The following is a 25,470-nucleotide window of genomic DNA, read 5'->3' as shown; positions in this document are numbered from 1 at the left end:
TTGCTTTATTTGTGAACCTTCACCTCCAGGTGAGGCCTCATTGTATGGAAAGATGTGACCTGTTAGTATTACTTGCTTCAACCTTTGAAGATTTTTTCCACTTAAGAGTGTATGGAAACTTTGTGATGTTGGTGTTTCAGTTTTCTTTTGCCTAAAGTTAGGATAAAATCTGCCTGTTTACGGACAGAGGAGCCTGGCAGGCTACAGTCCATAGGGTCGCAAAGAGCCGGACACCACTTAGTGACTAAATAACAACAAATAGGCCCAAAGTAATTTCTTATTCAACTTTGGGAATGGCAGCGACACTGGCCAAACCCCAGGTGATGTTCCAGGCTTCCGCTTAGTGTTTCATCTCCTATAATGGGTCTGGAATTTCAGAATTGGATGGCCCCTCCATGGATAAGAAAGCTGAATCTCTAATCGTGGAAAAATGTCCTGAAAACAGAAAGTTAAGCTTGCTTGATATTAGCTGTGATTTTTCACTGCAGAAGTTACTGTTTAGGCTCATAAACTTATATTCTTGGACTCTTGCTGTCCTCTTCTCTTTCACCACACCCGCCCCCCATTTTTCTTTTATAATCTTTGACTATCATTTCTATTGCTGTAGCCTAGCCATCCGCCTTGCCAGGCAGGAGAAGCTATGTTTTGTGTGTCTGATGCATGTTTCCTGACTGCCATAACAGGGCTAAGTATTGGGTACTGGCTAAGTAGAGGGCCAGCAGTTGGCATATTGGTATGTGTATGGGCTCTAGAAACTGTCTGGGTTCTGGTGCCAGATGTGTCACTTAACTAGCTGCTTGATCTCAAGTTAGTTACCTCAAATTCCTAAGTGGTAGTTAAACTCTCTGGGTCTCAGTTTCCCTATCAGCAAAAAAGGGATAGTGACATACCTATCTCATAGGGCTGTTACTAGGATTAAATGAGTTAAAAGATATAAATGCTTAAAGTGTATCTGTCACCTAATAAGTCTCTTTATATTTGTTGCTATTATTACTATTATAGCGATGAATGAAGGGAAATGTTCCCTTAAAGAGTAGATAGCCCCTGTCACAAATATAACACAAAGTTCAACTAGTAAATCTCATAGGGAAGAACCCAGTCAGTCCAATAGAAATATGTGAGGCATGTATGTAGTTTAGCAATTCTAATATTTATGGTGGAAAAAAGGAAAAAGAAACAGTGAAACAATTTTTTTACCCCAGTATGTCTAACATATTGTCATTTCATCACATCATCAGTATAAAAATCATCAATGATATAATTTACATTCGTTTTTTTACACTAGGGCTTAAATTCCGGTATCTACTTTATTACAGAACATCTCAACTTAAGTGTAGAGTGTAGACTGTTCATTGGAAATATTTGATCTGTATTTAGATTTCATAAGATCTACAGTTGAAAAGTGGACTTAGGTGCCAAAGTTTTTCCAAACATAGTTAAAAAAATTTATAATAATAGAGTCTTGAGCATCAGTTTTAAAATTTAAGTTAATTGAAATGAAATAAAATTAAACATTTAGTTTCTCAGTCACATTAGCCACATTTCAGGTGCTTGGTAGCCACATGTGTCTGGGGGCTACTGTAATGGTCAGCACAGATTTAGGTAAAGTGCAGACTGAGCTCATTGGTCAGAGAGAATATTTGAAGCTGGCAGGGTAAGGAAGGCTGCATGATGGAATTGCATCATGTTCACATTCCTATTTAAAGGTAGCGGGGACCCACTGTGGGTCTTTGGACAAGAGGGTGATGCGATCAGTCAGTGGGAGCAGTGTTCAGTGTAGATTGGAGAAGGGAGACACTGGGAACTGAGAGCCCTATTTGGAGGTCATTGCGGGATCCTGGAGTGAGGGTGCAGAGGTCCTGGACTTTGGTGCTGTCCTTAGGAGCAGCGAATAAGGGAAGGATTTAGAGGAGAAGCAGTGGATAGACTCGGAGAAGGCAATGGCAACCCACTCCAGTGTTCTTGCCTGGAGAATCCCAGGGACGGGGGAGCCTGGTGGGCTGCCGTCTATGGGGTCGCACAGAGTCGGACGTGACTGAAGCGACTTAGCAGCAGCAGCAGCAGATAGACTGAGCACGAACCTTGCAGGCAGATGAATGAGGGAATGGGGAAGTTCGGAGACTGGGAGGGTTTGTGGTGCCATCCACAGAAAGAAATGAGAAGACCCACGTTCTTGTTTCGGGTCCGTGAAGAGGAAGGGCAAAGCTGGGATGACTGTGAAGTGGGGCCTGGGTCCGCGCCAGGACTTTGAGGCCAGGAAGGAGGGCTGGCTTTGCTTGTGACCTGCCGCAGCAGCCTCCTCAGTAATAGAGGGGCTGCTGTTCTCTGGGGCTCTTGTCCCCGGCTGTTTCCTTTCAGGCTGGATTCTGGGCTGATGGGATTTCTCCTCTGGGTCAGGGAGGGAGGGTGTTGGAGAAAGGAAGAAGAATCTTGAATTCTGTCCTTTGTGTACTTTCCAAACCAGAAATGCAGACACCCACACACTGTTGCTGGAGAGAATATGCATCCCAAATGCATGATTGTGCAAGGTCTGGGCGCTCCAGGGGTCTGCTCTTCTCTGTCCTCTGCAACTCTAAGGGTTTTTTCTTTTAAATTCAGAACAAGGGTTTTGGTGTTAATGAGTTTGGGCCCTGAGGGACTTTTACAGCAAGGCTGTGTCCTTTTTCTCTTGTAATCTTCTTGTACTGTCGAAGTCAAATGCTGGGATTTGTGGGCACCGCTGGCCCCAAACCAGGAGAATCATTGGTTGGGGCCAGAACTGCCCTGGCACCACCTTTGAGAAATCTGAACTCTTCATCCCCTCCTTCTGTAAGGCCCCTCATTCTGCTTTTGGGCACAGCTTAGTCAAAAGATCACGTTCTGGCAGGGCTGACTCCGCCAACTTGAGTTTTTGGCTGTGTTTATGGTTCCTCCTTCTGGAAGACATGAATCAGATTTTCCTAGACTCTTTGGATTCTACTCCCATTCCTCCCGGAGTTGGCTTCCTGTTTTTTATTTCTTAAATAGGCTCTCTCCTGGGGTGGAGGTAGTGATTTTTATCCCACAGTGATTTCAGCCACTGTCTTAATTGGAGTAATGTTTGCTGTGGGAACACATCTCAAAGTTGCAGTGACTCGGTGCTGTATATAGAGCCTTATTTCGTTCCTTTGGCAGTCCAGAGTGGGTGCTCCTGGTTGGTGGGTGACTTTCTTCCACTAGAAAGAGGGGTGATTCAGGGATCCAGGCATTTTCCATCCTATGATGCCACCATTCCAGCTGGCGGAAGGGGAGTAGTATGGACAGGGCACATCCGTCTTGCATTGCCCTGACCCAGACAGCACTTCCCAACCAATCTGCATTGGTGAGAACCAGTCACGGGACCCCACCTAGCTGCAAGGGGGTCTGGGAAATGAAGTCCTAGATGGGAAACCAACCATTTTCAGTGACTGTACAGTAGGGAAAGGGTATCTTTGACTCTTTGGACTGCTATCCAGTGTTTTTCCTGTTACCTTGACTTCAGTTCAGTCAGTTCAGTTCAGTCACTCAGTCGTGTCCGACTCTTTGCGACCCCATGAATCGCAGCACTCCAGGCCTCCCTGTCCACCAACTCCCAGAGTTCACTCAGACTCACTCAGAGTCCATCGAGTCAGTGATGCCATCCAGCCATCTCATCCTCTGTCGTCCCCTTCTCCTCCTGCCCCCAGTCCCTCCCAGCATCAGAGTCTTTTCCAATGAGTCAACTCTTCACATGAGGTGGCCAAAGTACTGGAGTTTCAGATTCAGCATCATTCCCTCCAAAGAAATCCCAGGGCTGATCTCCTTCAGAATGGACTGGTTGGATCTCCTTGCAGTCCAAGGGACTCTCAAGAGTCTTCTCCAACACCACAGTTCAAAAGCATCAATTCTTCGGCACTCAGCTTTCTTCACAGTCCAACTCTCACATCCATACATGACCACAGGAAAAACCATAGCCTTGCTTAGATGGACCTTTGTTGGCAAAGTAATGTCTCTGCTTTTCAATATGCTATCTAGGTTGGTCATAACTTTCCTTCCAAGGAGTAAGTGTCTTTTAATTTCATGGCTGCAGTCACCATCTGCAGTGATTTTGGAGCCCCCCAAAAATAAAGTCTGACACTGTTTCCACTGTTTCCCCATCTCTTGGTTTCATTTAAAAGAGACGAAAATACTGAGGACGGGATGTTACCTCAGTGTTTGGAGTTTGGTGGTTCTCATCTCTGTTCACAGTCTGAACTCGGGGACTTCCTGTGCACACACAGCCATTTAGTCTTTCGGTTTCATTTTTTTTGAAAGCCTCATATATCTGAGGCATTGTGCCAGGCTTATGGCTTATGGAGGTGAAGGGCCAGTGGGGGGCACAGATGTCACCCCGCACAGGCTCACGTAACTTGAGTCATGCTTACCATGGCACCCAGCCATTGCCTTGCTTGCCCTGTTCAGTCTGCATGTGTCCATGTTGCTCACTCTTCTTAAAACCCAGCTCTGGTCACGTCACTACCCACTCTTGAACTTTTGTTCTCTATCTAGAACTTGCAGGAGAAAGTTCAAGCCTCTAAGTGTGGTGTTTGAGGTCCTTGACCATTGTCTTCAGCCTGCCTTTCCCGGAATCTCTGCTGCCACTCCCTAGAACGTTCTGCCTCAGCAGTCAGGCTAATCGTTCACTGTCCTGCCACAAACCTCTGCTTCTGGGCCTTCTTGAACTTTCTCCCTCCCTGTGTTACCTTCCTGCTTCTCCTCACCTGTCTGTGGTGGGCCAGGTCTAACCTCTGAGCTTGGCCTGAAGGATTCAGAGCACATCTGAGTTTGAAACTATAGCAGATACCATACTGCATATGCAGCATAATTCATGTGCTGATTATTAGGGCTGATGTTTCACTGACACCTGTCTTATTTTGTTTGCTGGACTGTCCACTCTGAGAAGATATTTTCTTATGTTTCCCATAGGGTCTAGGTCATCATCTGGTAGTAATAAGTGCTGTAGTTTATCAAAAGCTTAGCATGTGCTAGTTTCTTTATGTTACACCTCAACCCTCCCACATGGGTGTTTTTATCATCCCTGCCTTACAGATGAAAAATTGAACCTTAAGGTTTACCCAGCCAGTAAGTGCGGAAGCCAGGCTTGAACACAGGTTTGATTCCTGGGTGTGGGAGTCACCTGTCACATGGTTGATGAAAGAGGTGAATTCACATAGAGGTGAATGGGGGGCATACCTGTGTTCCTGGTTCCCTCAGAGTTTATAATCCAATTGTGCAGACCAGATGTGCAGTCTCTATACAGAATAAAAGATGTTGCTTGGCAATGTGGCAAGGGCATGGACTTTGGAATGTCAGACCTGAGATCAGATCTCAGCTCTGCTTTTAGAGCAGTGGTGTCTTGGGGAGGTAAGTAGGTAATTTACTTCTCTGAGCTGCTGTTTCTTTTCTTTTTTTTTTAACCTATAAGTAGGTAGGATGATACCTTCCAGAGCTGCTGTTAAGATTAGAATTAGGGGGAATGAAGATAGTTACTGGCAACTATGCAGTCTTAGCCAGTATTATTTGTTATCATCACCCAGGGTGGGGGGCATGGATCAATGCCAATGTGGATGGTTCTGTGAAATTCAGAGATGTGGGAGGTCTCTGAAAGCTGGGTAGGTCAGAAAGCTTGTGGAAAGGGGCAAGTGTGAGCTGGATTATGAGATACGGCTGAGGCTTTCTTTCTTTTTTTTCCTGTAGCTTACTGATACGCTTTATTTGGCTGTGTGTTATTTCATTGTTTGAATTAGATGCCAACATTTAAAAATGGGATGGTATCTCACGAACATACATCTATTTAGCCTCTCCTGAAATACTGAAGGTGGAGCCCACACAGCAGCATGACAGGAATCAGAGCTGAGTAGGAGCTGCTCTCTAGAAAAGGCAGTCCCTTGTCCTGCTTTACTCTTTTAGTTTACCTGCCGTACCCTACGGCTTATGAGTTCAGAACCCCAGTTATAATCCCTTCTGGTCTTCTTCCTGTTGGACAAAGCATTAGCTTCCTGTTGCTGCTGTAGCAAACTTAGTGGCTTATCCTGGCACACATTTATTATCTTCCAGCTGTGGAAGGCTGGAATCAGCAGGGGTTGGTGACTTCTGGAGGCTCTGGGGACAGTCCATTTCCTTGTCTTCTCCAGTTTCTAGAGGCCACCTCCATTTCTTGCCTCGGAGCTTTTCCCCCATTTTCAAAGAGGTGGCTAAAGTCTGAAGTATGAAGAAAGGTTCATCTTTCTTCCTGCTTGTTTACTTATTCCACAAGTATTGGTTGTGGGCCTGTGCCTTGTTCAGGGACAGTGACAAACAAGACAGACAAACACCCTGATCTCCTGGTGTTACATTCTGGTGGGCAGGACAGTGCAGTAACAGCATGAAGGAGCCATGAAGGAGAGCACGTGCTAAACCGAGACACAGAAGAGGCTGCGTGGCTCCTGGAGCTGGATAGTAAGCTTCTCTTTGAAGGCAACAGCTGACCTGAAATATAAGGAGCTAGCCGTGCCATGATGAGAGGGAGGCTTTGACAGGCACAAGGAAGAGCGTGTGCAGAGGCCCTGAAGGAGGAGTGAGATCGGAAAGTGCAAGGAGCAAGAAGCAGGTGGTGTGGCTGGAGTGCTGTGAATGGGTGGGTTGTCGGAGGACCGTTCTGGGAGGAGAGCAGGGCTTGATCAAGCCATGTTCTGGGGACTGTGCTGGGGTCTGAATTTTACCCCAAGTGTGTTGGGAAGTCACTGACGGGTTGTAAGTATGCTGCTAACAAGATGTGATTTCCCAGGTGCTGCCAGTGGTAAAGAATCCGCCTGCCAGTGCAGGAGATGCAAGAGACATGAGTTTGGTACCTGGGTCAGGAAGATCTGCTGGAGTAGGGAATGGCAACCCACTCCAGTATGCTTGCCTGGAAAATCCCATGGACAGAGGAGCCTGGTGGGCTACAATCCATAGGGTCACAAAGAGTCAGACATGACTAAGCATGCATCCCCTTGAAAACCATAACATATACACACACACACATGCTATTATGATGCACACACATATACACACACATGCTAATATATACACACACACACATAGACACATGCTAATATGATATATACACACACACACAGTTTGAAAAGCTCGCTGTGAGTTAAGAGTGGATTGCAGGGGCAGTGGTCCAAGTAGAGATGAGGGAGGCTTGGATGGGGGTATTAAAGATGGAGAGACATTATAGTTTTGGAGAAAAAGCCAATGGCTGTGTTTCTTTGAGCCTTTTCCCTAGTATGCTAGGGCTTTGGCGTATTTTAGGCATTTTGCTGCTCTCTAGGGAGAATGTTCCCAGGCTTTGCCAGCCTCATGGCTGAGGAAAGTGGGGGAGGCCTGGGCCAGTGCTTGTCTGGCATCTGCTTAGCCTTGTTGGTGTGAAGGTGACAGCTTCGGTCAGCGATGTCTTTCTGGCATGTTGACCACTTAGGTCATGTCTAGACATTCTTACCCCAGCCCTCATCTTGATCCCAAACCAAACTCGTCCACCTGCTGTTAATTCCACCTCTCTTCAGAGAAACTCTAGGTAAACCCCTGGGGGCCCCATGCCTCCTTCCAGGCTTCCCCAGGTTGGGAGCGGGCACTCTTCTGTCCCTGTGTGCCAGAGCCAAGCCAGATCAAGGTCAGCAGTTCTTCTCTGCCAGCCCCTCACCCCAGTCCTTGCTGTGTGTCAAGCGGGAGAGCCCCAAGCCAAGGGGACCTGTTGTCACTCACGTGTCCGTTCCGGGTCTTCTCTCTTGTGTGCTGCGTCCTCTTGTGTGCTGTGATTGTTAGCACAAGGGTTTAGTTTTCCCAGCCTCTCTCCTGCTTTTTCAGCACTCAGGAAGGAGACATTGGTATCATCTCTTCTCTTGTGTATGTGCAGTACCCTCAGGTTTCTGGTGAGTTGTGCGGAACCTGTACTTGCTATTCCTCACAACAGAACTTGGACAAGGGTGGGAACCCACTCCCCCATCTTGGCCTTTTTTTTTTTTTTTCTAGTCTTGCACTCAATAATTACTGGGTTAATAAACAAAGGACTCTACAGTTCATCATTGATGCTGGTGGCCATTTCTTTCTGTGTGCTTAGTGCTATCTGGTCAATGTTCCTTTGTGTTTCGGGGATCAAACATTTGCTTGCCGTTGCAGTCAACCATCTGAAACGACCCGTTGTGGAAGTGAGGACTGAGGCTGAGAGAGCCGGGGAGATGCATCAGAGCACGTAACTGGGCCTGCTGGAGGGCAGCTGGGGCTCAGAGATCACAGAGCTCCTTCATGCTGCCATTGTGATTCTCTGTGGCCTTTCCAGCACCTCTGTGGGTCATGGTCTGTGACTGGTCTGAGGCTGCAATTATGACTGCCTTGGTGAAAGGGGAGGCTTTCATCTACGTGGCAGGAATGAAACCCGGGAGCCAGTTTTCCCCCTATGTTGTGTTGATTGTCCCCAAATGCCCTCGGGTCCAGCCAGTGCCTACCCTCCCCGCCCTTCTCTATCCTGAGCATTCTGGTTGCACCACTGGGGGTCTTAGTTCTCCCACCAGGGATCAAACCTGAGCCGCCTCCACTGGAAGCACAGAATCTTAGCCCCTGGAGCACCCTCTCCTAAGCATTCTTAACCCTGCCAGGTCCTTTAGCTCAGGAACAACCTGCTGACAGAAGCAACAGCAGCTCTGGGCTCAAGCAGATCAGATCCTGGCCCTGCTGCTGGCCTGTTAGTTACTTAAAGATTCTGTCTTTGAACCTCAATTTTCTAATTTGCTATTGGTCTTATCCCGGAGAGTCATTTTGAGGATGCAAGATGATGTATTTAGTGGGGCAGTGTGGCACAGGGCTTGAATTGAGCTCTGGAGCTGACTGCCCAGGTTCAAATCCTGACTCTGCTCCTTTTGAGTTGTGTGATTTTGGACAAGTTCCTTGAGTCTCTGTGCCTTACTGGCACAAAAGTACACACTGTGGCCTCGTACCCTCTCCCCAGGAATGGAACCTCTTACTTTCTTCTCCCTGATCCCATTCCATTCAGAGGCTGGGGAGGACCTGGATTTGAACATGACGTTTTATTTTGCTGAAGCCTTCTGGGTTGGAGGAAGCATTTGTTCCCTAACAGGAAGGGACAGGGTCTGCGTGGGAGAGATTGGTGACACTGCCTTGGATGGGGGATACAGACAGGAAGTTCAGAAATAAGCTGATAGCTAAAGAGAGTTAAGTTAGAGAGTTATTGGCACATAAAACAGAAATTCAGGCTTTTCAGAAAAATAACAGATGCCTGAATGTCAGTGGCAAGGAAGGGAGAAGGCTATCAGATTGTTTTTGAGTAAGATCTCAGCAAGGAAAGAGCGGTTTGGATCTATTTCTCTTGCTTTGTTTTCCAGGTGAAAAAAATCGAGGTTCAAGGGAGCAGCCCTTTTAGCCCTTAATTAATTAGGGTCGCCTATAGCGTGCACTAATCTTTTTTTTTTAATGTTCAGCTTGCCTTTTCGGCTAGATTGTCAGTTCCTTGAAGGAAGGTGCCCAGCTTTTGCCAGCCTCTGTGGTCCTGCTGGGCTGTGACTGATCAAGGTCCACTTTCTTGACCTCTCTGTTTTCCAGAGTGAGTACATTGCTCCGTGTGATTGTCGGCGCGCCTTTGTCTCTGGATTTGATGGCTCTGCAGGTGAGTCACTAAATTCTCTCTCTGTCCTTGTGGTACTTGTGTTCGCCTCCCTAAAATAACTGGACCCAGTTTCAGTCTGTGATACAGAACCAAAGAGAAAATACAGACCAGACGTCCCCATTGACCCTCTGCAGAGGGGGCGTGGTCCCGGCGCCTGCAGCTCCTAAGCTTACGTGTTAGTGACTCTCTTCTCTCGTGTTAATGATGCTTCTTTTTAATGACTCTTTGCTTTTCAAGTCAAAAAATTTTATTTTAAAAACAGTCTTGGGTGATTTCCCTGGTTATCTAGTGGGAAAGAATTCGCCTTCAAAGCAGGGGATGCATGTTTGATCCCTGGTGGGGGAACTAAGATCCCACATGCCTGGGGCAGCCAAACCCTCCTGCTGCAACCAGGGAAGCCTGCAGGCTCTTGAGGCTGCCTGCCACAATGAAGACCCAGTACAGCCAAAAAAAATATTGTTGAACTTTTTATTAAATATAACATACACACAGATAAGTATATCATGAATACCCCTGCGTAACTGGCACTGCAGATAAGAAATGGGACATGAATGGCATCCTCAGGACCCCTTCCTTCGCTTTTTGGTCCTCTGTATTTCTCTAAGCGCTTAACTCTTGGTTTCTCCCCTTTCCCTTTCAACTTGAATAATAAAGATTAATGTTGAGCTACACTGGCACGCTGCATTAATTTTCCAAGAGCTGTTGCGCCCTTGAGTTTCAGGGTGGGTTTCCCCTTCAGGCTCCCATCCTCTTAAGTGGCTGGGTTTGACGGGAGCCTCTCTTCTCACAATTAGCGCACTGCTTCCATTGATGTAGGTGCATGTGTTGGTTGGCACATTCCATCTGGTTTAGGCTGACACCTCTGCTGAAAACCCTGAGTTCTTCTGGGCCTGTGGGAGCTGAGGGTGGGTAGAGGTGGAGATATAAACTCCCTGCATCTCCCTGAATGCTCACAGCGCCCAGGTGGTCTCTCTTGGGAAAGGCAAAACACCTCCCTTGGGGCGTTTGTTGGAGCAGGTGGCTGTGATTGCTGAGCAGGAACCATTTCCAGCTCACTCCTGGCCCTCTGTCCACAGACCTCTGTCCTCCTGGCCTTGACTCACGTCATGCACATGGGGTCCTTTCTATGCAGGGACCAGTACCCGGGCTGCCTCCAGACTGCTGCTTTCAGCGGTTGGGCCACAGCTGGTTGTCAGTGGTACCATCTTCTCTTGCCTGGAGGTTTCCTTGGAGTCAGAGGCCTACCTGCTCCCCTCAAAGTGGGGGTGGGTGGGGGGCCAAACGGAGTCTGGGGCCTCTCACTGTGCTCGCCTGCCTGCTGCCATTCTGGGCAGCTTCTAGGTGTTTGTCAGGAACCTCTCTCATTCCTTTGCTCCCCTCCTCCAGGCACAGCCATCGTCACAGAAGAACATGCGGCCATGTGGACTGACGGGCGCTACTTTCTCCAGGCTGCCAAGCAGATGGACAGCAACTGGACACTCATGAAGATGGGTGCGTAGAGGCACAGCCATCTCAAGCTTAGCTGGCTGGCTCAGGAGGAGACCCTGGAGCTCCTCAGGGCTTCTGGATCTTAACCCTTTTATGGGATCAGGGACCGCTTTTAGAATCCAAGGTGTCTTAGTAACAAACTACCGTAGATGGGGTGGCTCAAACAACAGAAATTTAGAGAAGGGATACGTGTATATGTATGGCTGAGTACCTTCACTCTTCACCTGAAGCTACCAAAGCATTTTTAATCGGCTGTTGTTGTTCAGTTGCCCAGTCGTACCCAACTCTTTGTGACCCCATGGACTGCAGCTATACCCCAATACAAAATAAAAAGTCTAAAGTTTTGGCGGGAGAGTTTTTTCAATGGAAATTTATCTTTTCATGGCTGGTGGTTGGAAATCTAAAAGTCTAAAGTTTTGGGGGGAAAAATTATTTTTTCAACAGAAATTTAATTTTTCATGGCTAGTGGCTGGAAGTCTGAAATGAGGGTGCTAGTGTGGTCAGACTGGTGAGAGCTGTCTTCCTGGCGTGCAGACAGCCACCTTCTCACTTATCCTTACATGGTTCTCTCTCTCTCTTCCTCTTAGAAGGTTACCAATCCTACTGGATTAGAATTCTACTGTATGACTTCATTTAACCTTCAGTATCTCCTAAGCCCCTGTCTCCAAACATTGGTCACGTTGTGAGGTAGGGTTTCAATGTATGAATTTTGAGGGGAAACAGTCCAGTTCATGGTACAAGGAAGAACAAGGAAGTGACAGGCTTCTATATACATACCATCACGCATTCAGTTTTGGAAGGCCCTGGCTCAGAACCCTCGTTTCAGTGAGGAGTAGCTGAGGGCCAGAGAGGACCTTGTGCCTTTGACTCATGCCCTGGGGGCCTTCCCACTGCTCTCTGCTGCCTCATGATTTTAAATGAGGTGAAGGTAAGGGGCCCCTGGCAGCCGAGCTAGGAAGCTCTCCCTCTGAGAATCCTGGCAGCTTAGCCACAGGGCAAGAGCATGGGTCTGCAGCTTTCTTGGGCAAGTTACTTCATCTTCAGTTTCCTCATCTATAAAGTGGAATGATAATTGTACCATAAAATGGCAAGGATTAAAGAAATAACATATGGAAAGCATGGAGCTCAGTGTTTATTGGATAAGGATAATGTGTGTGTGTGTGTGTACACGGGTTTTTCATTTAATTGCGTGCTATATTTTTCCTTGTCATCAGAGTAGTCTTTTGAAATATGGTTTTAGTGATTGTACAAAGGTGCAGCCTGCTGCATTTTGAACTTGGACAATAGAAGGAGGGGAAAGCAGCTGCCAGGGCTGAGTGAGGAAGAGGAGAAAAGGCCAAATCCCTGATGTTTCTTGTTTGTTGTTGGAAGTTATGAGGAAATCGGGTTGTTACCAGACTCACAGTTCAGGGAGCAGAGGGCTGTTGATACTGAGTTGAGCTGACCCCAGGATCTATTACTGAGGTTGTGTGTGTGTGTATGCGCGCGCGCGCACGCCTGCATGCTCCACACACTTTCCATATGCATGTATGAATGTTTGGCTTAGGGAGGAATTAAGAATGTTTTTATCCTGGCAATGGGTTTATTTTAAACTTGGGTTTCTCAAAATTCTTTTAAAATATAGAAACGTCAACACTGCAGGTTGGTGTTGTCCCAGTTGCGTTCTCTCTCACACACACGCACAGGCCTTCGGGATTGTGGGGCTGTTAGAAGTGGATAGGCCTCTAGGCCTTCGTACTTTTTGATTACATGCCTCTCTGTTGCTGGTTCATGCGCCCTTAGCATGTATGTATATTTGTTTATATGTTAGATGCATGTGCTATGTCCATGTGTATTTCAGATACAAGCAAAGTTTAATATCTTAATTTTTCAGAAGAAGTACAAATGGAAGTTCTGATACTTTCTGCTTGCACCCCAGGGTCTCTTTTAATGTGCTCCTGGGATGTGAGCATCTCTCTTTGGGGCCTATACTCCAGCTGTTAAGATATGTCAGTGCTTTGGGGGTTAGAGTGTCAGAGGAGCAAATACTATCTGCCTCTTCCCTAGACCAGCCCTGGGGGAGGAGTCCTTCTTCCCTCCAAGCCGTCTCTAGCCTCTGCCCGCAGCCCGCCTCCTCACTGGCTCTCCTGTGTAGGGAGGTTCTGGTGGGTGTGGCTGGGGAGTGGTTGATCCCTGGGGTTTTGCCCAGCATCTGTCTGCTAGGAGATGATATGACTTCACCCTGTGAAAGTTATACTAGGGGCATTCAAGGAACTTGCTTAATAATTGGCTTGTTTAGCGGTTTGAGGAAAAAATAGGAAAGAATCAGATAGGAAAATCACTCAGTGCAGTTTCTAGGCAGGCTTTTAGAATTGAGATTCGTGAGCTCATTTCTTTATAAACCTTTGACCGTCCGTTATGTGGTTATCAGTACTCAGGGAAGGTAGTAGAAGTCAGTACTGTTTTGGAATATGTGAACTTTCACTCTTTGATATTTTACCGAAATGTTTGTTAATTGTTTAGCAAAAATCTGATGAAAAAGTATACATCTGAAATGTACAAGATATACTGGGTTGGATTAAAGAAAAACTGGGATATCACAAATAATTGTAGTTCCTTTTGTGAAGCTTACTCCGTGTCCTATGACTAGTCTCTTAGAAACAGAAAGGGTTGTGTGCTCTTGGTAATTGGAAAGCCCAGGGAGCCAGTTAAAGACACGATGTTGGGTTCCTGTGCGTTCCTCTTACAGTCTTTGGATAGGTTTCTGCTGCTGAGACTTGAGCTCAGCCCTCCAGTCAGGCTGATTGTCTGGCAGGGCCTTTCCTCTGCAATGATGCCCTCCAGGTGAGGCAAGAGCCCTGCGCGTGTGTTTGCCTTACCTGGGTGGAACGTAAGGGGGACTCTGAGCTTCCGCCTGCACCGTCTCACCACTCATTCTCTCATCACCATTAGTGGGGAAGTCACAGAAGGCCGAAGAGATGATCTTCGGGATGACATCATGCACCTGTGTTGCAGTGATTCCCAGGATGCCTTTTACCAGGGGTCCAGGGAAAATCCTGCTTCTTTCTTCTGTCTCACCCTCCCCTTATATACCATCTTACTTTATGCTTTCCTTTTATAGCATCTAACTCTTCTTCTAGCCTTCCAGGATGAAGAGAAGTTCAGATTTTCCAAGTGCTGTCAATCCTTTTTAAAGAAGGTGCTTGATAAAGACCCTGTTCTCATGCTATTGGCGAATTGCACCCTTCTGGGTAGGATAGCGAGCTCAGGATCCCTGGGAGTTGTTTCTCATCAGTTCTTCCCTCTGTAGGTCTGAAGGACACACCAACTCAGGAAGACTGGCTGGTGAGTGTACTTCCTGAAGGATCCAGGGTTGGTGTAGACCCACTGATCATTCCTACAGGTGAGTAAGCCGAGGCCCTGCCAGCTTGGGTGAGGACTGGGGTTCTAGATGCCTCCCCAGCCTCCTTATTTGCTTGTGGGTGGTGGAACCTTTGGGGGCTCAGCATGACATGAGGTCACAGCGGAGGTCAGGGTGAGGAGAAGAGTTAGCAGAGGGCCGCAGGATCGCCTGTCAGAAGGTGCCAGGCTCTCAGAGCCCTGCTGCCTGTAGAGGGTGTTCAGTTCACAGCAGGATCGCCTGTCAGAAGGTGCCAGGCTCTCAGAGCCCTGCTGCCTGTAGAGGGTGTTCAGTTCACAGCTAGACCACCAGTGTTTCTCCTCAGATTACTGGAAGAAGATGGCCAAGGTTCTGAGAAGTGCTGGCCACCACCTCATTCCTGTCAAGGACAACCTAGTGGACAAGATCTGGACAGACCGCCCCGAGCGTCCCTGCAAACCGCTCATCACACTGGGCCTGGATTACACAGGTCAGAACCACGGCTACGCCCTGCAGGCCCTGGCCATCGTCCCCTCCACCTGAACGCAAGTCCTCTGGAGCCAGGTCATCGAGCTGATGGGAGGATTTGGCCCTGCTCGGGCACGTGGGGCATTGGGGCAGCAGGAGTTCAGTTTGTTTCCACTGTTGGCACCTGCTTGGGCATAGTTTAACTCTCGCAGAGCTCTTCTGGGCAGACCCATGGGTGCTGCTGAGATGGCTTTTTTTTTTACCATTCAGTTGCTCACTGCCCCTCTCATGCATCTGATATTGGACACAGAGCCTAGAGGTTTCTAGATTCCGTGTCCTTTTCTTCTGCCAGCACTTGTAGGTTTACCTTCCCAGGCCCCCTGCCCTTTATCTGTCCTCTGCCGTAGAGGCTTTGGGGAGTGGGTGGGTTTCTTTGGCTTGTGTGATAGTGGTGAGTGAGGAGCAAGTTCTGTGAACAGTCTGTGGGAGATGAAAGTGTGGATTTATGGAAGAGTGAGGAGTGCAGAGGGAAAGGCCTGGAGGTGGGGCAGAGGGGAGTGAATCTTGCTGTAGAAACAGCAGAGGAGAGGTGGAGCGGGGATGTCTGGAATGCAGGCACATTGCCCAGAGGGGTCCTGGGAAGAAAGCATTACAATCCAGACTCTCAGCCAAGTTTTAAGCAGAATTCCTGAGCTGATCGTCACAGCAGCGTTTGGTTGTGGGGACGCCCCCAGCTTGCTTCCTTGTGACACTCTCACAGAGGGTATTGCAGACTGGGGAGGGGGATGGGTCCAGTGAGGGGCCCTGGGTCAGCTAAACATTGTCCAGCAGCATGCTTTGGATTCTGTGAACTGAAGGAGAGGCTCTGACCTGTTCTTTACAGAGCAGGGAGAGCAGGTTTGGCTGGTGAGACTTTGGGTCAGTAGACACGTGAGTGCCTGCCATGTGCAGGGCGCTGCCAGGGGCTGCGTGCATGAGACAGATGCCTGCCCTGTTCACAGGTGGCTGTACCATGAGGTCCAAGTGCTGTCTCACGTCAGGTGGTGGTGAGCTTCTCTGGGGCCCACAGGAGTATGTCTGACAGTGCGTGTGTGGTTTGGAAGTGGTAGTCGCACTGAAACAGGCTGTGGAGAATTCCTAGATCTTAGCACTGAAAGGCAGGTCTTGAAGCTCTAGAATGTAAGGTAGAGGGTGATATTTGCCTGACCTCTAAAGATTCGGTGAGTTCTCTCTGCTGGTTAGCGTCTTCTCAAAGCTCCCTGTGCTTCCTCTATGGCAGCAGTCTTTATACAGAAGTGTAACTAATTGCTGGTTTAATTATCTGTCTTCCCTTCCAGATTGTAAGCCCCATGAGGACAGGGCCTGTGTGTAGCTCAGAGCTGTAACTGCAGTGACCAGTAAAGCATCTGCAGATATTGATGCCTGGGCAGGAGAGATGGTTCATAGACATTTGTTGAATGAACAAATGGATTAATTTTGTTGTGAGGCAGTCTGGGCTCTGGATAGTCAACTAGCTTAGACGGAGTCACTTCTCTTGTATGGGATTGGTATCCAGGCATTCTGTCCGCTCAGATAACATGCTCCCTGGATGTGGTGCTGGTTAAGAGTGTTTGGAATGGGCTCTTTCACTTGGCTCTCAACAGTCCCCGGGACCAGACCAGGGGCTGGAGTGGCAAGTGTGTTTGTTTCTTGCAGGCATCTCCTGGAAGGACAAGGTTGCAGACCTTCGGTTGAAAATGGCTGAGAGGAACGTCGTGTGGTTTGTGGTCACTGCCCTGGATGAGATTGCGTGTGAGTGCTCTGGTTTCACTGTTGGGGTGTGTTACCCAGTCTCTCAGTTGGTTCTCTGGGAATCTGTGTGCTCACAGAATTCAGTTTTCTGCATGGTCAGAGAATAAGCAAAAGACCATCACCAGTGGGTATATGGCATGCCAGGTGGGATGGAGAAGGGATTATTTTGGATGGAGAATTACAGGGCGTTGGGGAGGAGATTGTGGTTGGTCTGGAGCAGTATCACAGCGAGGCGCTGATGCTGAATATGCGGTGGTGTCCCCCTCTGGCCAGTCTACTCAGGACTGTGACACCTCCGAGCAGGGGCGCTTTCTCCGAACTTTTTGTGTCTGTTAACATTCGTTTGTCTCTATAGGTATGGAAGTGAGCTCATAGGAGATATTTTTTTCTTTATACTTCTCCTGTATATCCCAGATTCTTCACAATGAGGATGTTCTAGAAATACTTCTACTTCGGAAAACTCAGGAGCTGAAAGTTCACCAAACCTTTTGGTGCAATAGCAGTTTTTTAATCTTTAGATCTTAGACTATCCTCATGGAATTGTTCAATGCCTTCTAGAACCTGAATGAATAAGGTTGAACCTTCTTTTTCTATTTCCTGACTGGATTTGACCCAAGGTACCTGAGAAGAGACACTGCTTTATCTTTTTATTTTCTCACTAGAGAAAGATGGCTTACTGCACAATCTCTAATGCCTAGCCCCCAAACTTTGTCACGTGTATCAGTGATTTATATTCCTAATTAACTTAATAACATCAACATCAGAGAAAATAACATATGAAGCTAATTTCTCCCCTTGATTATTTAAATATCCCCTGTTTTCATTGTGGAAAATCTGGGAAGTACAGAGCAAGTAGAAATAAAAAAAAAAGTCACCTATAATCTTCTTGCACAAAATCAGTTAACATTTCTGTGCATATATAATTTTGTAACTTGATTTTTTCCACTCTATTTACTCTAAGCATATATAAACATAATTTTAAGTGAATATTAAATATCCCGTCATGTGGTTATAGTGGAATTTACTTAACCATTCCTCTCAGGATGACCTTTGAGTTATTTCCACATTTTCTCATGATTGTATTACAGGACTACCATCAAAGTCTTGGTGCATCGCAATCTGTGTCTTGGTTTCTGATAATTTTCTTTCAGCTTTTGGAGGTGGTGTTATGGGCTGGAGGGTGTGTGCATGGTAGGGCCTTTGACCTTATTGCCATGTACCTGCCAGAGAGGTTGCACAGCATGTATGAATACATCCCTCTTGCCACACTTTCACCGACCCCAGGTACTATCATTTAAAAAGAATGCTAGTTGGGTTTGATGGGTAAAACATGTTGCCTCCATGCTGTACTTGAAGAAGCCATGGTTTTCAAATAGAGGCAGTGCGTTTGATGCCAGGATCTTTTTTGCACTCTGATCGTCAGGAGAGCAAGTGTTAGGCTGCGGGAGGCCTGGGATGAGAGCTGTGCTCAGCACCGGTCCCTCTAGTTTCTCCAGCACGCAGTGACCTCATCAGGGCCCTGACACTGGCCATGCAGGTCCTCCACCCAGCCGTGGTTCCGGGTGGGCCGCCGGCTCGGGTTTCATTCATGGGCCCAGAGTCCCACTGACTCACTGCTTTTGTTCCTCTGCTGGGAAGCTCCGCCTCCCCGGGGCTCCTGACCCTTACACAGAGGGCCTCATCTGGCCTCCCTGGTGGGTGGGTCTCCGTTTTTCTACCCTCAGTCTCTTGCCTCAGAAGGGAGCGAGTGCTTGGCTCCCGCCCTTGTACTTCGGAGTGCCAGAGGTTTTTCTGCGGCAAGGCCAGGCCTGGCGGGTCACCGCTGGGTGGACCATTTCAACTCTTTGTCTGGAGGGCAATTCTCGGGTGTTCTGACTAATAACTCTTTCCGTTCCCTTCCCGGGATGGTGATGTGGCAGCGAAAGACACAGTTCTGGTGCCCTCATCTGGTGGATATGTGCAACTGCAGCTCAGAGGCGAGACAGGGAAGGGAGGCTCCTGGCCTCTCTGAGAGGTCTACCCTGCCCTTCCCGGCCAGTGGAAGCGCTCCCTGCATCCTCCCAGCTGCCCCTTAACTCGCAGTCAGGCGGGTGACAGGAATTTTTTTTTTCCAGGGCTATTCAATCTCCGAGGATCAGACGTAGAGCACAATCCTGTATTTTTCTCCTATGCAATCTTAGGACTAGAGACGATCATGTGAGTGCTGGCCCCGCACCTGAAAGTCTTCCCCAGCTCCTTGGAGCCCCAGTCCACCACCCTGGCCCGGGCCCACTGGTCTCCGCCTGATGTGCGCCAGGGTCCTGCTTTTCTCCTGCCCTTTCCTGCCTCCCTTTCCCTTCTGCCTTCCTTAACAATACTTATTAATTTATATCCTGCCTCTCTAATAATCCTGAAAATTATTGGTAGTGCTAGAAGATAAAAAAATAAGTGTCGAGGACATTAGAACAAAACCAGAGAGAGTAAGCTTAGTTCACAGAATTCCTGCTGCAGAGACTTGTTTAGGCAGCACATTGGACTCCTTGCAGCCAAGGCAGAGAGGGATATGGGCTTTGTTATACACAGTCCTGGGTCCACAATGCAAATAGACCTCACCATTCAGAAAGTCAGAAGTGATGCAGGAAACACCCCTGAGTCGTGCCTTGTTGAATTGTCTTTTAAACTGCTGCTTGCGGCCTTCCTGCCATTGCTCTTCTTGTTTGAGTGGCTTTCTGCATTCAGGCATGTTTATTGAGTGCCTATTATGCGCTAGAGTCTCCACTAGGTGTTGGGATGAATGAGGCAGACAGGGTCCTGGGTTAGAGTTGGGGATTCCGATGCATAGTTGGCACTCACTTGTCAGTGGGGCAGGTATGGATGTTATTGGAGGGGCCTGACCTGATCAGAGGAGACAGTAATATTGAGACAGAGATTCAGGGTACTTGGGAGTTAGCTCGGTGAGGAGGGAATGAGGAGGAAGAGAAACAGGTGATCTAAGCTGGGGAGCAGCATTCTCAGAGACTGGGCAGGAGAGAGTGCAGTGCAGGTGAAGGACCCAGAGTGGTCCAGTGTGGTTGAAACCTGGAGCGGGAGACCGGCAGGTAGTCAGGGCCACATAAGCAAGGCCTTGTGAGTCAGGTTCAGGAGCTTGGGCCCTTGTCCTGAGGATGCTGTGAGTTTCCACAGGAAACCACATGGTCAGGCTTGTAAATCATAGAGAATTTATGATCGGAGTGAAATTATGGGGTGGATTATGATGATTGGAAAATAGGGTGGATAGGGAAGACTAGTGGCAGGGAGACCAGTTAGGAGGCCATGGCACTGATCCATGGGAGTTGGTAGTGGTTAACCCTAACCCTGACCTGGGCAGCAAGTGGGCAAGGCTACAGTGAAAGCAGGAGAGGTTTGAGGGGTGCTTAGGACGTAAGTTCAAAGATCTCCATGAAGGAGGGAAAGAGGGCATCAAGGAGGACAGTGCCCAGGTCCTGGCTTGGGGGACAGGGTGGAAGGTAGCAGGCATGGGGCAGGGAGCACAGGTTTGGGAAGGGCATGGAGGGAAGAGAAGCTGCTCATTTGGGATGCTGGAAGGTAGAGCCTGTCTCTTGAGTGTGGGTCTGTGTTCTTGTCCTCTGATTCCTGCGCCCACCTTTCCTCTCACCTCTCCTCTGGCCCCTCTGCAGGCTCTTCATTGATGGTGACCGCATAGACGCCCCCATTGTGAAGGAACACCTACTGCTTGACTTGGGCCTGGAGGCCGAGTACAGAATCCAGGTGCTTCCGTACAAGTCCATCCTGAGCGAGCTCAAGATCCTGTGTGCCAGCCTTTCCCCAAGGGAGAAGGTGTGGGTCAGTGACAAGGCCAGCTATGCTGTGAGCGAGGCCATCCCCAAGGTTGGTAGCCCCAGAGCCGATCAAAACCTGCCACTCTGGCTACCAGGCCCTTCCAAGTCCTGGCATCGTGCGGCTTCTCTCTGAAGCAGAGAGAGGTTGGTTGTTCAGGCAGGTTCCCAGGACTGGGTGTCATATCAGAGGTGTCATCCCCGCAATGAGCCCTTTGGGCTCTTGGAACCCAGTGAGTCCCGTGTTTTCCAAGATGTGGCATGAGAGATGATTTTAGGTGGTGCACATTCATACTTAGGTTTATTTAAATGTATCTATTTTTAAAGCATTTTAACAGATTTAAAGAATGAATCAGTGGTTACCAATGTGGAGAGGGAAAGGAGGTGGGGCAAGATTGGGGTACCAGATTCAGAGGTACAGACTGCTATGTATAAAAAAAGAAGCTACAAGGATATATTATATAGCACAGGGAATTTAACCAATATTTGTAATAACTTTAAATGGAGTTTAACCTTTAAAAATTGTGAATCACTCTATTATACATCTAAGACATATAATATATTGTGTAGGAGAAGGCAATGGCACCCCACTCCAGTACTCTTGCCTGGAAAATCCCATGGGCAGAGGAGCCTGGTAGGCAGCAGTCCATGGAGTCGCGAAGAGTCAGACACGACTGAGCGACTTCACTTTCACTTTTCACTTTCATGCATTGGAGAAGGAAATGGCAACCCACTCCAGTGTTCTTGCCTGGAGAATCCCAGGGACGGGGGAGCCTGGTGGCTGCCGTCTGTGGGGTCGCACAGAGTTGGACACGACTGAAGTGACTTAGCAGCAGCAGCAGCAGCATACTTCAATTAAAAAAAGCATTTTAGTGTGTAGTTGAAAAAATATAATTAGCATATGAGACCATGTATTATAAAAATTATTTCTTAAGAGAGAGTTGATTTCAATAGACTGTTGATTCAAAGATCATCTAAAGAAGAGTCTTAAGTAAATAAGGGTCCAGCAAGTAGGCAACCCAGGTAAGCCCTGTGCAGATGGTGTGAGAGTGTCTGAAGTTTGGGAAACACTACTCTATATCTGCCTCCCCCACCATATTTTATAGTTAAGGAGACCTGAGGCCCAGGGATTTATCAAAGGTCAAGTGATAGTGATAGTGATGCCCTTGACCGAACCCCTGCTGGGTGGTGCTAAGCAGCTGACATGTACCCCCCTCATTTTCACTGAGGCCTGGGGCAGGAGTCCATGCCGCCTTAGTTGAGACTTTTTGATTGTCCTACTCTGGGCCTCTGGCTGCCAAGTGGCCTTTGGCAAAGCCAGCAATATCCTGTCTCCTCCACTAAGCAGGGGCCATGCTGGGAGGAGTCCAGGCCTGGCCTTCTAGCCCGGTTTTCCCATTGCACCCCTGTCACTATCACGCTGTGTGATGGAGTTCCTCAGAGCTTTGCTTCCGTTGGGGTCATGCCTGCCTTTGTTTCACGAGGGGCAGGTATGCAAGAGAGAGAGAACAAGCAGTGTGGAGAGAGGGAAGCTCCATGCAGGCGCAAGGTGATACAAAATTACTCCCTGCTCCCTGTAACACAGGGCTGGATTCTGACTTGTTCTCAGTTGGGAAGGCTCTTCCCCAGCCCTTTAAGACCTGACTTTAATGGTAGCTGATGCCTGAGCATGAGGTGGGAAGGAACAGGAGCCCCCCCCACCTCATGGGTCACATGCATCCCCAGACAGTGGGAAAGGCCTCCTTTGTGCAGCCAGGAAGGGGTTATTTCCATCAAGCTTTGATCCGTTCGTGAACCCTGACCATGACCACGGAGGTTTGAAAAGCAGCATCTTGCTGCTGGCTGGCAGCCAGCTGTCTCAGAGAGCTGAGGGGGTGGGGGGAAAGATGAGAAATAGCTTGTTTGATGTACTTTATCTTTTTGGATGAGCTCAAGCCCCTTTCTCCAGCCCAGAGTCACCACCCAAAAAGGGCAGGTCTTTGGGCCCCAGGGGACAGCAGGGAGGGTCTGAGTGGGAGCTCTCTGCGATCTGTCTAAAGTGAGGAGTCCTGGCTGGAGGGGTGATCTTGGGCTGGGGTGCGTGAGTCCCACAGTACCGCCTCCCGCCCCAGGATCATCGCTGCTGTATGCCTTACACCCCCATCTGCATCGCCAAAGCTGTGAAGAATTCTGCTGAATCAGAAGGCATGAGGCGAGCTCACGTGAGTAAAGCAGCCTGTGCAGAAGAGGGGTGTGTGCTGGTCAGAAGGCCCGACTCCCTTACCTGCTTTGTGGCTTTGACCGTGGTGCAGGTGGGTATGTCTCTGAGCCTTCCAGAGTTAATGAGAGAATGAAATAAATACTGGAGGGGTCGTGGGAATTGCTTGCATGGAAAGCCCTGACTGCTGGTGGTGTGTGGTCCTCTGCGTTAGGGCTGGGCCTTGGATCTGCCCATCTGATTTTCAGTCACAACTTTAAAAAATGTCTCTCTTATTTGCACAGATTAAAGATGCCGTTGCCTTGTGTGAACTCTTTAACTGGCTGGAAAAAGAGGTTGGTTCTTAGTTTTTGTTTAACACGTGGACATAGATTATTCAGAAATTATCTACATGTGATTCTAACTGTGACTCTGGTTGACCATGAGGTCTAAGATCTTGATCTAATTTTAGTACTCTCTTTTAAGAGTTCTTTGTGGAAATTTGTTGTGTGTGTTTTTAAAAACTGTAGAAAATAGTAACAAAGATGAAGAAAGAAATTCCTTAATAGAATGGATCCTTTCTGGGTTAAGAAATTGTCTTGTAATGAAGTGGACTTTCATTATAAGGAAAAATGACTACAGGCAAGCTGCTTGTATCAAGAGAAAAAAGGTCTTTGTGTATATTCTGAACTTTAAGCCATAAAGCTTTTTATATTAAATTGATTCTTGGTCATTAGTTTCTTGCCTTTTCACTCCTTGTAGCTGATAGGGACATGATTTCTTTGTGCTCTTACTAAACGGTATCGTATTCCCTTTAAATACTTTATGAGCAACTCTTTGAAAGTAGCTTACATTGGGAGAAGAAAATACTTTGATTCCCACAAGTTTTTCCCGTCTGGCAATTGTTCATCTGTGTATGTCATTTTTTGTTTTTTTTTCAGCGTGGGTCATTTTCACGTGTCTCTCACTGTATCGCTATCACTCTGTATTCTGTTTTATTCCCTTAGTATCATAGTGTGAGCATTTCCCATTTTCTTTGAGATTTTAAATAAATAATCAAAATGGAGACTGTGTTTAGTGGCTAGGCTGCTTTATTTACCCATTCCTCCTATTTTCAAATGTTAAGAGTGTTTTTTGAATTTTTTTTTTTTGTAATTACCAAGCACCTTGTTATAATATCTTTGCATTTATCTTTATTTAGGATCTTTTTCTTAGGATATTGTAGGTGGGAATGCTTTTGAAGTTTTAAATTTAGGTGTATTAAATTTGGGGAAGTTTTAGGATATAAAACTGAGGGAAACAGTTGGGGAAAAATTCAATGGATAGAAGTCCTTTTACTTTTACATAGCTTTGGTTAAGAGCCTTTGGGAATTCCCTCCTTGTTGAAGATGAGACATACGCTGTGTCCTGTAGGTTGGACAGTTGGAATGTGGAGATTGAGGAAAAAGTAAGCTTTTAATGTACTCCCTATAACAGAGGAGCCTAGCAGCCTAAGTCTGTGGGGTCGCAAAGAGTCAGACACGACCGAGCGACTAACACTTTTCATAGTATGTGGGAGACCCGTGAATTTATCACTCCCCAGTCATTTATAAGGAACTTTCTCGTAGGTGCCCAAAGGTGGTGTGACAGAGATCTCAGCTGCCAACAAAGCTGAGGAATTCCGCAGGTAAGGATCACTGTGGGGGCCCTGTGAGTCTTGTGCTCCTGTCCTTGGCACATTCAGGGAAGCTGGGCAGGGCCCTGATTCCTGGCACAGTAAGAACCTTTAGGCCACTCTGCTCTGTGTGTGTCTTTCTGTTCCAGGCAGCAGGCCGACTTTGTGGACCTGAGCTTCCCAACCATTTCCAGTACGGGACCCAATGGCGCCATCATTCACTACGCGTAAGGCATGCGGAGGAGCACGCTGCCTGGCTTTGCTGCTGCTTCTGCACAGGAGCCTGAGCAGGGGAGAGACATTGTTTTATCAAAGGCCCCTGCGCCCACCTCCATGTGTCTGTTGAGATTGTTCTTCTGTGTGAAATAAGATCTTTGAGGTCTTCTTGTCTCTCAGTCCGAAGCCTCTGCCTTTTGGGAGCGACTCTTTGGCACCGATGTTGCCCATCGACATTGTCCATGATGTAGTCAAATGGGTCATCCCTCTTTCCTTCTGAGACTGCAGTGTCTGTTGTCATAATCCCCGAATCTTAACCGTTAGAAGTTTTAGTGTTTTTCTTTTCTGACAGTGGCAGCCTTCTTGACACACTAGTCCAAACATCTTGTGAGCTCCATGACCTCCATACCAAACAAACTTACCATTAGGTTGTGGAGCACCCTGTTGTGTTTAAGGAGATAATCTGTACCGTCTCTTTCCTCCCCAGCCTTTGGGGATTTATTTGTACCACATGAGCCTGTGGACCCACAGAGCCAAGCTTCCTTCCACTGTGAGACCAGGAGGGCAATGATGAATTTGGGAGAGCTAGACCCACCTGTGGAGGTGGTGGGAAATGGATCTAGGCTTCTTGCATGGGCTCCAGCTTCAGCTTCGCCTGGCTCACATGGTTTTGCCTCGTGTGGGGTATCTTGAGTTCTTTGCTTCCCATCTGTGACGTGCATTGTGATGGAGCACTCTGGCTGTCTCACTGTGCTGTACTTGGGCACAAGTCCCCCCTCCACCCTTTTTACTAATCGCTTTTAGAGTTTTTAGTCTTGGGACAAATTTTGAAGCTGCTCTGTGGGAGTT

At 47.8% G+C, this 25,470-nt stretch overlaps 1 protein-coding gene across 6 annotated transcripts in view; it reads left to right on the top strand.

Moving 5' to 3' along the window:
• Positions 1 to 25,470, top strand: part of XPNPEP1 (X-prolyl aminopeptidase 1) — a 51,898-nt gene that overhangs the window by 13,719 nt on the left and 12,709 nt on the right. For 5 of the 6 annotated variants that reach the window (XM_070780804.1, XM_070780807.1, XM_070780809.1 and 2 more), the window contains 11 exons: positions 9,592 to 9,655; positions 11,042 to 11,146; positions 14,433 to 14,525; positions 14,848 to 14,991; positions 16,665 to 16,760; positions 18,875 to 18,956; positions 20,417 to 20,627; positions 22,687 to 22,776; positions 23,057 to 23,107; positions 24,359 to 24,417; positions 24,555 to 24,632. In XM_070780804.1, the coding sequence (XP_070636905.1) occupies positions 9,592 to 9,655; positions 11,042 to 11,146; positions 14,433 to 14,525; positions 14,848 to 14,991; positions 16,665 to 16,760; positions 18,875 to 18,956; positions 20,417 to 20,627; positions 22,687 to 22,776; positions 23,057 to 23,107; positions 24,359 to 24,417; positions 24,555 to 24,632 (1,073 nt within the window). The remainder of the gene's footprint in view (positions 1 to 9,591; positions 9,656 to 11,041; positions 11,147 to 14,432; positions 14,526 to 14,847; positions 14,992 to 16,664; positions 16,761 to 18,874; positions 18,957 to 20,416; positions 20,628 to 22,686; positions 22,777 to 23,056; positions 23,108 to 24,358; positions 24,418 to 24,554; positions 24,633 to 25,470) is intronic. The other variant, XM_070780805.1, reaches the window with a different exon arrangement.

This window comes from Bos indicus, chromosome 26 (genome assembly GCF_029378745.1).
Source record: "Bos indicus isolate NIAB-ARS_2022 breed Sahiwal x Tharparkar chromosome 26, NIAB-ARS_B.indTharparkar_mat_pri_1.0, whole genome shotgun sequence".
NCBI classification, from domain to species: Eukaryota; Metazoa; Chordata; class Mammalia; order Artiodactyla; family Bovidae; genus Bos; species Bos indicus.
This window is presented reverse-complemented; position numbering and strand designations above follow the sequence as displayed.